We start from the raw sequence: 13,458 nt of genomic DNA, 5'->3' as shown, positions 1-13,458 counted from the left end.
CAGAGTGGGTAATGGTGGAAACAGACTCCCGAATAGAGGACACCAGAGGAGAAGAGGGATAGCAGCGGTCGATGGCCTGGAGGCTGCTCAGGGAGTCACTGCAGATGACGAAGGACGCACCTGAGCAGGAACGCATATGCTCAAGAGCGCACAATATGGCCACCAGCTCTGCAGTAAAAATACTGCAGCCAACCGGCAAGGAGCGTTGCTCAACATGGGCAGCGTGAGCGAAAGCATAGGCAGTGCGACCATCAACCAGGGAACCATCAGTGTAGACAGGCTCACAGCCCGGAAATGATTCGAGGAGCACAAGAAAACGGCGACGGAGGGCCACAGGCGGAACCGAGTCCTTAGGTCCCTGTGCCAAATCCAGACGGACGGACGGCCGGGACAAACACCAGGGAGGCGTAGGTGTACAGACCCGGAAGGGAGGCAGAAGAGGGAATGACCCCAGTTCGGACAGCAGGGACTGGACACGGACAGCGACGGAAAGCCCAGACCTAGGTCGCCGTTCGGGCAGATGGAGGACCATGGCAGGGAAAAGCAGGCGATGATTGGGATGGCCTGGCGAGCAATGTATGTGGACAGCATAGTCGGCGAGCAGACGATGGCGGCGAATCTGCAGCGGGGGAACCCCGGCCTCCACCAGTAGACTATCCACGGGGCTGGTGCGAAAAGCGCCAGTTGCAAGCCGAACCCCACAGTGGTGTATGGGGTCTAACAACTTCAACACTGAGGGGGACGCAGACCCATAGGCCAGGCTCCCATAATCAAGCCGGGACTGCACAAGGGCCCTGTACAACCGCAGCAGCGTGCAGCGATCTGCACCCCAAGACGTGTGGCTAAGGCAGCGGAGGGCGTTGAGGTGCCGCCAGCATTTTTGCTTCAGCTGAGTAACATGAGGAACCCATGTGAGTCGGGCATCAAACACGAGTCCCAAGAAGCGGCAAGTGTCCGCCACTTCAAGCAGGTGGCCGTCGAGGTAAAGTGCAGGATGAGGGTGGACCGTCCGACGCCTGCAGAAGTGCAGAACTCGAGTCTTGGGTGCAGAGAACTGAAAACCGTGAGTCAGAGCCCATGATGCTGCCTTGCGAACGGCAACTTGCAGCCTGCGTTCGGCGACTCCCGTAGTCGTGGAGCTAAATGAGATGCAGAAGTCGTCGGCATACAAAGAAGGAGACACCGACGACCCCACTGCTGCAGCCAGACCATTAATGGCCACTAAAAATAAGGAGACGCTCAACACCGAGCCCTGCGGGACCCCATTTTCCTGTATGTAAGAGGAACTAGAGGTGGCACCGACTTGCACCCGGAAAGAGCGGCGCAATAAAAAGCTTTGAAGAAAAGCCGGGAGCCGACCACGAAGACCCCACTCATGCAATGTGGCGAGGATGTGATGCCTCCATGTGGTGTCATACGCCTTCCGCAGATCGAAAAACACAGCAACGAGATGCTGACGTCGGGCAAAGGCCATACGGACAGCAGATTCCAGCCGCACCAAATTGTCCACTGCAGACCGGCCCCGACGGAAGCCACCCTGGGATGGAGCGAGGAGACCGCGCGACTCAAGGACCCAACACAAACGCCGCCCCACCATACGTTCGAGCAATTTGCACAAAACGTTGGTGAGGGTAATGGGACGATAGCTGTCCACCGCCAGTGGGTCCGCACCGGGCTTCAAGATGGGGACAATAACACCCTCTCGCCATTGCGACGGGAACACGCCTTCGCTCCAAATGCGATTAAATATCGCGAGAATGTGTCTCTGGCAGTCCCTGGAGAGATGCTTCAGCATCTGTGCGTGGATGCAGTCCGGTCCTGGTGCTGTATCAGGGCAATCGGCGAGGGCAGCGAGGAATTCCCTCTCGCTGAAAGGAGCATTGTAAGTTTCAGAACGACGCGTGTGGAACGATAATGGCGTCTGCTCGGCCCGCTCCTTGAGAGAGCGAAAGGTGGGGGGATAAGTTGCAGTCGCAGAGCTCGTAGCGAAGTGCGCAGCAAGGTGTTCAGCAATGGCGGCAGCATCCGTGCACACAGCGCCATCCAAAGAGATCCCAGGGACACCCGTAGGGGTCTGGTGTCCATAAATCCGCCGTATCCGGGACCACACGAGCGAGGGGGAAACACGGGAGCCCAAGGAGGAAACATACCGCTCCCAGCACTCCTGCTTACGCCGTGCAATAAGACGGCGGGTGAAGGCACGGAGCCTCTTAAAGGCGATGAGGGTCTCCAGAGACGGGTGCCGCCTATGACGCTGGAGAGCCCGCCTACGGTCGCGAATAGCCTCAGCAATCTCCAGCGACCACCAGGGGACAGCCTTCCTCCGAGGGAGGCCAGAAGAACGGGGGATGGAAGCCTCGGCTGCTGAAATGATGGACGTGGTTAAAACACGAACCACCTCGTCAATGTCACCCTGTGGGGGAGACTCAATGGTTGCAGCGGAAGTAAAAGCTGGCCAGTCAGCCCTGTGGAGAGCCCAGCGGGGCAAGCGCCCAGAAGAATGACACTGGGGCAGTGACAAATAGATGGGAAAATGGTCACTACCACACAGGTCAGGGTGCACTCGCCAGTGGAGGGATGGGACAAGGCCAGGGCTGCAAATAGAGAGATCGATGGCCGAGAACGAGCCATGGGCCACACTGAAATGCGTGGGAGCACCGGTGTTCAAGAGGCTAAGGTCGAGCTGAGCCAACACATGCTCCACGGCCCGACCGCGAACATCGGAGACAGTCCCACCCCATAGAGGGTTGTGGGCATTGAAATCGCCCAGCAGCAAAAAAGGTGGCGGCAGTTCGGCTATCAGAGCAGCCAGGACATGCTGTGCGACAGCACCATCAGGTGGAAGGTAAATACTGCAGACGGTGATAGCCTGTGGCGTCCACACCCAAACAGCGACAGCCTCTAAAGCTGTTTGTAGAGGTACAAACTTGCTGTGAAGAGAGTTAAGGACATAGATGCAGACGCCACCAGACACCCTTTCATAAGCTGCCCGGTTCTTAAAATAACCCCGATAGCCACGGAGGGCGGGGGTTCGCATTGCTGGAAACCAAGTTTCCTGCAGAGCAATGCAAAGGAAAGGATGATGGCTGAGAAGTTGGCGGAGCTCAGCTAGATGGTGGAAGAAACCGCTGCAGTTCCACTGGAGGATGGTATTAGCCATGGATGGGAAAGGCGTGAAGGGACTGGGGAGGCAGATTACGCCTCCGGGGCCCCTGCTGCTACTGAGTCACCACCTAGACAACAGCTATCTATTGCATCCGAGGGACTGGCGAGATCCATGTCCTCAGCGAACGCCAGAATCTCCACCTCATCTTCGGATGCAGAGGGAGAAGGTTGCAGAGGGACAGGTGCCACCGCAATTTCAGGATGCTTGGGAGCCTTTTCCTTCGACTGCTTTGCGCCCTGTGCCTTAGGTGGGTCTGGCTGGGAGCGCCTCACTGGGTCAGTCTCAGGGACTGAAGACGACCGTGACGCCCTACGACCAGCGACTGGTGGTTGTTTGACAAACTTGCGGGCGTCCGCTTTGGCACTGGGCAAAGCCTGGGATGGGAGGGCCCCAAGGGACCCCTTCCGGGCGAGAGGAGCCGAAGAAGGCTCACGCTTCTCCGGCTGTGAAGGGGGAACAGATGTCCCCGGTGGTTGGGGTGGTGTTGCTCCTGAAAGAGATGGAGCAGGAGCAACAGGGAGTGAAGTGCCCCCCGCAACCAAGGGGGCCGGTGAATTCTGGCAGAGCTGAGAGCGAACTCGTGTTGCAGCAGTGGCATAGGTAGACGTCATGGGCACGGGATGGAGCCGCTCATATTTGCGCCTGGCCTCGGTGTAGGTTAGGCGGTCCAGGGTCTTATATTCCATTATCTTCCTTTCCTTCTGGAAGATCCGACAGTCCGGTGAGCAGGGGGAATGGTGCTCTCCACAGTTAACACAGATGGGAGGCGGAGCACATGGAGTATCAGGATGCGAAGGACGTCCGCAATCCCGACACGTGATGCTGGAAGTACAGCGAGATGACATGTGCCCGAACTTCCAGCATTTAAAACACCGCATCGGAGGAGGCATATATGGTTTCACATCACAACGGTAAACCATCACCTTAACCTTTTCGGGTAAGACACCACCCTCAAAGGCCAAGATGAAGGCACCGGTGGCGACCTGATTATCCCTCGGACCCCGATGGGCGCGCCGGACGAAGTGAACACCTCGTCGTTCGAGGTTGGCGCGTAATTCATCGTCGGACTGCAGAAGAAGATCCCGGTGGAATATAATACCCTGGACCATGTTCAGACTCTTATGCGGCGTGATGCTAACGGAAACATCCCCCAACTTGTCACAATTGAGCAACCTCCGTGACTGGGCAGAGGATGCCGTTTTGATGAGCACAGAACCAGAGCGCATCTTGGACAAGCCCTCCCCTCCCCGAACTTGTCCTCTAAATGCTCCACAAAAAACTGGGGCTTGGTCGACATGAACGATTCTCCATCAACCCGCGTGCACACGAGGTACCGGGGTGAATATTCTCAACTGCCGTCTTTAGCAAGACGTTCCTCCCATGGAGTAGCTAGGGAGGGAAACGATCTCTGATCCAATTTCTTCCCGTTGAGGTTAGACCTCGATCGCTTAGAGACTGCTGGTGGAGGCCCACCAGCGATAGATGATGTACCACGCTTCATTGCGGGTCATCCGCCCTGATGCCACCTACTCCGACCAAGGGCCCTCCCCACGGGCGCCACCCAGCCACAGCAAAGGCCACCTGGCAGGATGGCCATTGCCGGGAGTCCCGATACCCCAGGGCGATGGGCATCTACTCCTTGGCATACGTGGGGAGTTAACGGCGCAGGCATCAGTAGAGCGATCCCTGTGTTGTCAGGGGGCTACAACCAAGAGGGTACATGGCGGCCCCACCACAACGGACTGGCTACCGTGGTGGATCTTAGGTGCAAAATGGCCAAGGTCATCGTCGCAGTTAAAAGAAACACTGCAGAGTGCAGTGTGGTAATCGCCCAAGAGATCGAAAACGAGCGGGACACCATTGCAACGACGAGAAAGACGGCTAAAGGTCTAATTGCACGACGAATACAGTGCACCATATAAGGCGCCCTTCCCCAATTGGCTCGCTCTTCGGAATAATTTAGAAAGATGGAGGTCAAACCCGAGAGGGGACCATCACATAAGGCCGAAACATGTGAGACTCCTTTTAGTCGCCTCTTACGACAGGCAGGAATACCGCGGGCCTATTCTAACCCCCGAACCCGCAGGGGGGCCATCATTCGTGGATCAGACAATAGGGAAGATACGGAGGGGAGGATCAGGAATCAGAATGGAGGGTAAGAAGTAATTATAATTGTAATGAAAACTGAATGGAGGTTGGTGAGATATGAAACCTGGTGACAGATAACAGATGGGCCAAATAATTTCATGCAGCATCCTGAGAGATTGGAAAAGACTTGTTCAATGATGTAATTAGACAGATACAAAATCTATTCACCAAGCAGTGGCAGGAGAATACACACATTAAAAAAAAGGTTTTACTTCTGCAAGCTTTCAGAGCCAGTGGCTCCCTATTCTGGTGGTAGGGTTGAAGTGGAAGGAAGAGGGATGAAAGGAAAGGAGCTGGAGAGAGGTTTAGGAAAAAGGGGTTCAGTTTGGAAAAGTCACACAGAACCCCAGGTCAGGGGAGACTTACCAGATGGGGCGAGACGGAAAGACAGATTGTTGGGGACTGCACCGGACAAGATTTGAAAACCTGAGAGGATGAAGCAGGGTAATATTCAACACAGAGATTATTGCTAAAATGTTGTGCACGAGTTAATAAAAGTGAAAAGCTAAGTGCATAGTATATAACAGAGACGGGAGGGGGACAGCAAAAAACCAACATATCAGAAAATGAAAGATGTATAAAACTAATACAGAGTGGAGAAAGGAGTAGTTACTGCAAAGAAATGCTGGGACAGAAGAAAGTAACGTAAATTAAGGCCAGGTGGGTGGCGAGAACCAAGGACATTTAGTACCACTAGCTCCCACGTGCAGAGTTCTGAGAAACTGGTGTCTGAGGGAAGAATCCAGCTGGCGCATTTGGTGAAACAGGCACCAAGGTCACGCCTGTCATGTTACAGAGGTTGCTTCGCAACAGGATATCTTGTCTTGCCAGTATGTGCCCTCTGTCTACGCCCATTCATCCTAACTGATAACTTGGTGGTAGTTCTGCTGATGTAAAAGGCTGAACAGTGTTACATAACAGCTGGTATATGACAACATGCATTGTTTCACAGGTGGCTCGCCCTTCAAAAGTATGTGTTTTGCCAATTACAGGGTTGATATAGGTGATCGTAGGGAGGTGCATAGGGCAAATCTTTCAGCAGGTACAATCACAGGAGTACGAGCAATAGGATAGGAAGATGAGGCAGAAGGAGCATATGGTTTGACAAGCATACTGTGGAGATCAAGAGGGTCATGAAAAACCATTCTAGGTGCCATGGGTAAAATGTCAGACAGAATGGATCTCATTTCAGGGCATGATTTTAGGAAGTCATGACCTTGTCAAACTAGCTGATTAATACATTCAAAATCAGGATAATACTGAGTGGCAACCGGTGTGCTCCAAAGTTGCTTTTTGGAGGGATCTGGTTTGGATATAATGACCATGGAAATTTGCTTCTGAACTAGGCTGGTGGGGTAATTACATCTAGTGAAGGCTCAGGTAAGAATGGTGGTGTGTTGCTGTAAAGAGTCTTCATATGAACAAATACAATTGCCTCGAATGCCAAGGATGTAGGGGAGGGAATGCTTGACACGGAAAGGATGGCAACTGTCAAAATGTAAGTACTGTTGTTTGTTAGTGGGTTTAATGTGGGCAGAAGTGTGCAGCTGGGCTTCAGTGAGGGTGAGATATATATCAAGGGAATGGGCATGGGATTCAGATTACAACAATGTAAAATTTAATTGTGAGAAAGTACATAGAGATTCCAGGAATTTTAACAGGTCAGCCTCACCATGAGACCATATGGCAAAGATGTCATCAATGTATCTAAAACAAACCGGAGGCTGAAGGCTTATGGATCTCTGGAAAGCTCCCTCCAAGCAACTCATGAAAAGTGTGGCATAGGAAGAAGCCATCCTGGTTCCCACGGCAGTACCCCTAATCTGTTTGTACGTCTGCCCCTCAAAGGCTAAAATAAGTTATATTAGCCAATGACGTGATGAAGGTGCATGCATGTCATTAGAAAACATGCAGAAGCAGCATGGACTTGTAACACTGAAATCTGTAATGCAAGTAAAAATCTAGAAGAGACATTCATCCAGCAATGGATGTCAAATGACTGATAATGACTAATATTTAATATTTGTCTAAAAAGGAACAAAGATTGTTTTCAAATAAAGTTACATTGAGGTACATGTACATTACTGACAGCCATAGCTTTCTTAATAAGGCACACAACGTGAATGAAAATTTTGAGAAGGGAATTTGCAGGAATCAGGAATAAAAAAAGTGGACAACCAATTAAAAAAAACACATGAGGCATAAATTAATGGCTACAGTTCAGTGATAATGGACAATATATCCAGAGGTAAATTCATGTCATTATTCCAAGGCATTCATAATCTGAAGTGGCCTTCAATCTACAAATGGGTGTCCATCCTAAGAGGATTTGTTCAAGAATTCAAATCACTGGAACTATAAAGGTGGGCTGACAGACTAGACCAGATATTTCAACAGCAAATCCATGCTATCATGCCATGGTGTATGGCAAAGCAAGTAAGATGGTGTATCAGGCTGTGAAGGCATGGTCAGTGCAAGTTGCCAAGAAGTTTATATACAGTAGCAGTGTGTCACTCATGACAAACACTAGTTGCACTATTACGGTATATTTATTGTTACCTAATTTAGTGCAGCATTACTGTAATTCCATTTACTGCTTAGAGAACGCAGATTCAACTTCGGGTTGATCTGGCAAAATTGTGCCTAAGGTCTATATAAACTACAGATGAGTTTCTGCAGCACTGCCTCTACATGGTTTCCAGAGCTATTGGTTAGCAGTTCTTGCTGCCTCTTTGAACAATGTGATTCTTTTTTGAGCTAGTTTCTGAGCTGATCTGCAGAGATGGTCTTAGGTATTCATATATATAACTACTGATAAGACTTTCTGGCTGTTAATTGACATAAAACTCTTTGTGTGTACAGATTATTTAGGCTCCAATTACACCACTGTATGCACCAAGGGTTCTCTAAATTGAAATTCACAACATTCCTGATCAGAACCACATGTTGACCTGTAGATACATTACCTAACAGGGCCAGAAGTTTCCCCACAGCATCTGAGAGCGAAAACATAAAAACACACACACTTATTGGCAATAACTGCAAACTAATGCTGATGTTCTGAATTCTATTAACCTGAATCTTGAAAGTAGGGAGACACTTTCCATTTCCCAGATTATTACTAATAGACTATCATACCTTGCTTGCATCTAACATGTTTTGGATAAGCCATATCTGCTTCAATTTCTCAAATTTCCAGTTTCCACGATCTCGATGCCACTGCTTCAAATATGTAAGTGCCTTTTTCTGCACTAATACTTCATCTCTTGTTTTCGGTTCTGTTTTTAGTTTCTTGATTTTCTCTTTCTTCCGTTTTATCCCCTTCTTGCCTTCCCTGTAACAAACAGAAAAGATAACTGAAACCTGTTTGTTGCTAAGTGCGTATAGAAATACAGGTTGTTTGGGGGAAGAAAAACCCTCCCTAGTTTTACATCAATGAGTACATATCATGACAGAGAACTCCTTAAACTTTTGTTTAATGTTAGTAGACACCAATGTAGGATCCATTTGTTGCCTTGCACATGTCAAGCTGATATTCCACTTCTCGCCACGTAGTCACCAACATTTCAGGTGTAACTGTCCCAACTGCTGTGATGATTCTTTCCCTTAAATGATTGATTGATATCTCTGATCTTTTCACTGTACACAACATTTTTTATATAGCCCCGAAAGAAAAAGTCCCGTGGGGTAAAGTCCAGGCTTTGTGGTGTCCAAGTTATTGGGCCAGCCCTGCATATCCACCTTCCTGAAAAAAGAGTGTCAAGAGCTGCATGCACATGGTTACTGTAATGAGGTGGGGCGCCATCTTGTTGGAAAAACACAAGCCCCTTTTCCGCCTCAATATTGTCCATTTGGGGAAAGTCGTTCTCTGTCAACATGTCACAGTAAATGTTCCTGTTTATTGTTTTTTTTCTACAGAAATGAAAGGACCAACCACACGATCTTCCATCAAACTGCACCTGATTAACTTTGGGAGAGTCACACTGATGCTGAAGAACTTCGCGTGGATGCTCTGCCCCCCAAATTCTGCAGTTATGATGATCAACTGTTCCACTGACATGAAATGTAGCCTCACCAGAAAAGAGAATCTTTTTTAAAAAAATTGACATCAGTAGAAAGTTAACAGCAAACTCATACCTTTCGATTTTATCAGTAGGTTTTATTTCATGTAACAGTTGCAATTTGTAGGCACACTACCTAAGTCTTATACGCACATCATCATACATAGTACCTTTAGCCACTCCTAACTGTAGACTACGTCTGGCCAATGACTTCTTCGGGCTCCAAGCACACGAAACACGGATCTGTTCAACACCATCTTCAGAAGTCTCAGTCTACCTGGCTGGTGATTTTGCTTGTAAAACTCTACCAGTTTCCTTGAAAGACTTTAGCCAATGACGGATAGTTTTTGCTGTAGGTGGTTCACCGCCATACTGACGTCTAAAATTATGTTGCACTGTTATAACTGACTCAGTTTTCACAAGCCAAATAACATACTGCACTGCACACATGCCTGGACTGAAACGAAAGAACAGAGGGAAAAAACAGCACCGGTGCCGTCTCAAGGTCAAGCAGATCTGCCAACTGCAGGGGAGCCAAACTTTGAGAGTTGATGAGTCTAACACCATAAACTAGTGTATGTCACTTGGTACAGATTCTAGGACGCATTAAAACCAGGGAGTTCTTTTTCAAACAGACTGCATTGAACTAAGTGATAACTCCTGTCCACTTGAAGCAATCTAGCATTTTTATAACATGCTTGAACAATCACTATAATACACTAAATACATCTAATAATGAATATACAGCCAACTGGCAATCACAGCAACCTAGAACTGAATAAGAAATACGGTATTTTAATTCTAAATATCAAAAATATCGAAGAACAGAAAGAGGAATTTCAAGAAAGAATTGAGAGAAAGTTAAAATACTGTGAAGGAGAAGCAGTAACAAAGATACTTATCACAACAGCTGAGGAAGTGGGTGGCTTGTGCAAATCTCAAAACAAACTGAAGGAACGACAAATAAAATGATAAATTTGCTGGACAAGAGAAGAAAAATAAAAAGAAGAAACATACAATATACAGAACTGTGCAAGGCTCTGAGAAAGACGATGAAAGATGATATCAAGATGTATGAATAAGATATGCTAAAAACGACTCAGTAATAAGCCTAGTTTAAACGTAGCCAAGCGGAAGCTTATGACTGGAATGAATCAGCTAACAACTTTACACACAGACCAACATTGAATTATAGAAGGGAAAAAAATACTCAAACATATTGAAAATTTTTATAGTAACATGTACAGCAAAGTCGAGCATATCTTAAGCCTTGCTGAATCGGATGCCTCTATGTCCCAAATACCAGAAATACTCCCTTCAGAAGTCAAACATGCTACAGAAAAGGGCTGCTCCAGGTAGTGATGACCTCCAATCGATATTTGCAAGCTGTTGGGTAAGCATTTAGCTCAAATATTTTCAGATAGTTTGCACAGTGGAAAACTACCAAGAGATTGGAATAAAGCCAAAATAATCCTAACGTACGAGAATGGTAGTACAAAATATATAAACAACTATCAGCCTCCTGTCCATACTGTACAAAGTTTTTACTAGAACCTTAACCACCACATTGAGCACTACACTTAACCTGACCCAACCCATTGAGCAAGCTAGGTGCCGCACAGAGTTTAGTACAACTAATCGTATCCTCACTCTACATGAAACAATTAGTAGAACATGTGAGTACCATCTACCTCTTTGCCTTTCATTCATAGACTCTGAAAAGGTATTTGATTCGATCAGGCACCCAGCTGTGTTTGCGGCTCTAACGCAGCAAGGAATAGAACAGGCCTATAATAAAGTTTTATACAATGTATACAAAACCTCCACAGCCTTTACAAATGTAGTTGAAGAACCCCATCAATTTTCCATCAAAAAGGGTACAAAGCAAGATGACTATCTCCAAAACTGTTCTCAGCAGTCCTTGAAAAATAGATGTCTCAATTAGATTGGAAAACAAAGGGAATCCAAATTCTGGGAAAGAGATTAAACAACCTAAGACTCCGTTTGCTTCGTAAATAAAAATCGCCTTTCCTTGCTGCATTGCATTTTATGTCTCCCAGGTGCATTTTGCCTTTTTCACTTTAAGGGCTCATCAGTGGGATAGTTCTTTGCGATTTTTGTTGTTATTTACAAAGCAAATATTTCTGTGCTTGTTGCACAGGGTGGCCATGCAAACAAACTTGTTAACCTGAGGTTCGCCAATGATATTGTACTATTTGCAAATAGCATGCAAGAACTTCAAATACTGGTCAGCGAACTTGTGTCAGCCTGCTCTAAAGTTGGCCTAAAAATGAATTACAGTAAAACCAAGATCATGATGAATGATTGGATACCGGAGGCAGATATATCTATTGGAAGTCTGCAACTTCAATGGGTACATCACAGACAATGTGTATCTTGGTCAGCTGCCAAATATGAAAGAAGGCCTGAAATCAGAACTAGGCTAGCAAGCTTATGGAAGATACTGCTCAGTTCTGAAGTCCAAGATATCAGCCGAGCTGAAGAAAACAGTCTTTGACCAACATATACTGCCAGTAATAAGTAATGGCTGTGAGGCATGGACATTAAATGTTCATTGTTAGAAAACTAATAGTAGCCCAAAGAGGAATGGAAAGATCAATGTTCAGCTACACAAAGAACAACAAAAAGAAAGCAGTTGATATCAGACAGACAGCAAGGTCTGTGATATAATGGAAAGAACAGATACCTTGAAATGGCAGTGGGCCGGTCATGTCTCTCGACGAAAGATCCATACCCAAAGACTGGTAAGTTGCACAGGTCACACCAATATTCAAGAAAGGTAGTAGGAGTAATCCACTAAATTACAGGCCCATATTACTAATGTTGATATGCAACAGGATTCTGGAACATATACTGTGTTCGAATATTATGAATTACCTCGAAGAGAATGGTCTATTGACAAACAGTCAACACGGATTTACCGGTAGAAAACATTGTTCTTGTGAAACACAACTAGCTCTTTACTCTCACAAAGTGTTGAGTGCTACTGACAAGGGATTTCAAACTGATTCTGCATTTCTAGATTTCGGGAAGGCTTTTGACACTGTATACCACACAAGTGCTTGTAGTGAAATTGCGTGCTTATGGAATATCATCTCAGTTATGCGACTGGATTCATAATTTCCTGTCAGAGCGGTCACAGTTGTAACTGATGGAAAGTCATCGAGTAAAACAAAAGTGATTTCTGGCGCTCCCCAAGATAGTGTTATAGGCCCTTTGCTGTTCTTTATCTATATAAATGATTTGGGAGACAATCTGAGAATGCATCTTAGGTTGTTTGCAGATGACGCAGTCGTTTTTTTTTACTAGTAAAGTCATCAGAAGATCAAAACAAATTGCAAAATGATTTAGAAAAGTTATCTGTATGGTGCAAAAATTGGCAATTGACACTAAATAACGAAAAGTGTGAGGTCATCCACATGAGTGCCAGAAGGAATCCGTGAAACTTTAGTTACACAACAAATCAGTCAAATCTAAAGGCCGTAAATTCAACTAAATACCTAGGAATTATAATTACAAAACAATTTAAATTGGAAAGAGCACACAGAAAATGTTTTGGGGAGGCCAACCAAAGACTGTGTTTTATTAGCAGGATGCTTAGAAACTGTAACAGATCTGCTTAAGAGACTGCCTACACTATGCTTGTCTGTCCTCTTTCAGAATACTCTGGTGCAATGTGGGATCCTTAACAGAAAGGATTGACAGAGTACATTGAAAAAGTTCAAAGAAGGGCAGCACATTTTGTATTATCACGAAATACGGAGAGAGTGTCACTGAAATGATACAGGACTTGGGGTGGACATCACTGAAACAAAGGTGTTTTTCGTTGCGGAGAATCTTCTCATGAAATTTCAATTACCAACTTTCTCCTACAAATGCGAAAATATTTTGTTGACGCCGACCTACATAGGGAGAAATGACCAGCATAACAAAGTAAGAGAAATCAGAGCTCGCACAGAAAGATATAGGTGTTCACTTTTTCCACACGCTATGCGAGATTGGAATAAAAGAGAATTGTGAAGGTGGTTTGATGATTAAATACGATTTGCAGAGAATCCACAT

General features: G+C 46.5%; 1 protein-coding gene across 1 annotated transcript in view; it reads right to left on the bottom strand.

Annotated features, from left to right (window-relative positions):
• Positions 1-13,458, bottom strand: part of LOC126176769 (uncharacterized protein C7orf50) — a 47,556-nt gene that overhangs the window by 23,011 nt on the left and 11,087 nt on the right. Inside the window, exon 2 of the mRNA XM_049923939.1 lies at positions 8,453-8,648. Within this exon, the coding sequence (XP_049779896.1) occupies positions 8,453-8,648 (196 nt within the window). The remainder of the gene's footprint in view (positions 1-8,452; positions 8,649-13,458) is intronic.

This window comes from Schistocerca cancellata, chromosome 3, assembly GCF_023864275.1.
Source record: "Schistocerca cancellata isolate TAMUIC-IGC-003103 chromosome 3, iqSchCanc2.1, whole genome shotgun sequence".
Classification (NCBI taxonomy): Eukaryota; Metazoa; Arthropoda; class Insecta; order Orthoptera; family Acrididae; genus Schistocerca; species Schistocerca cancellata.
Note: the sequence above shows the minus strand (reverse complement) of the source record. Positions and strands in the feature narration are given on the sequence as shown.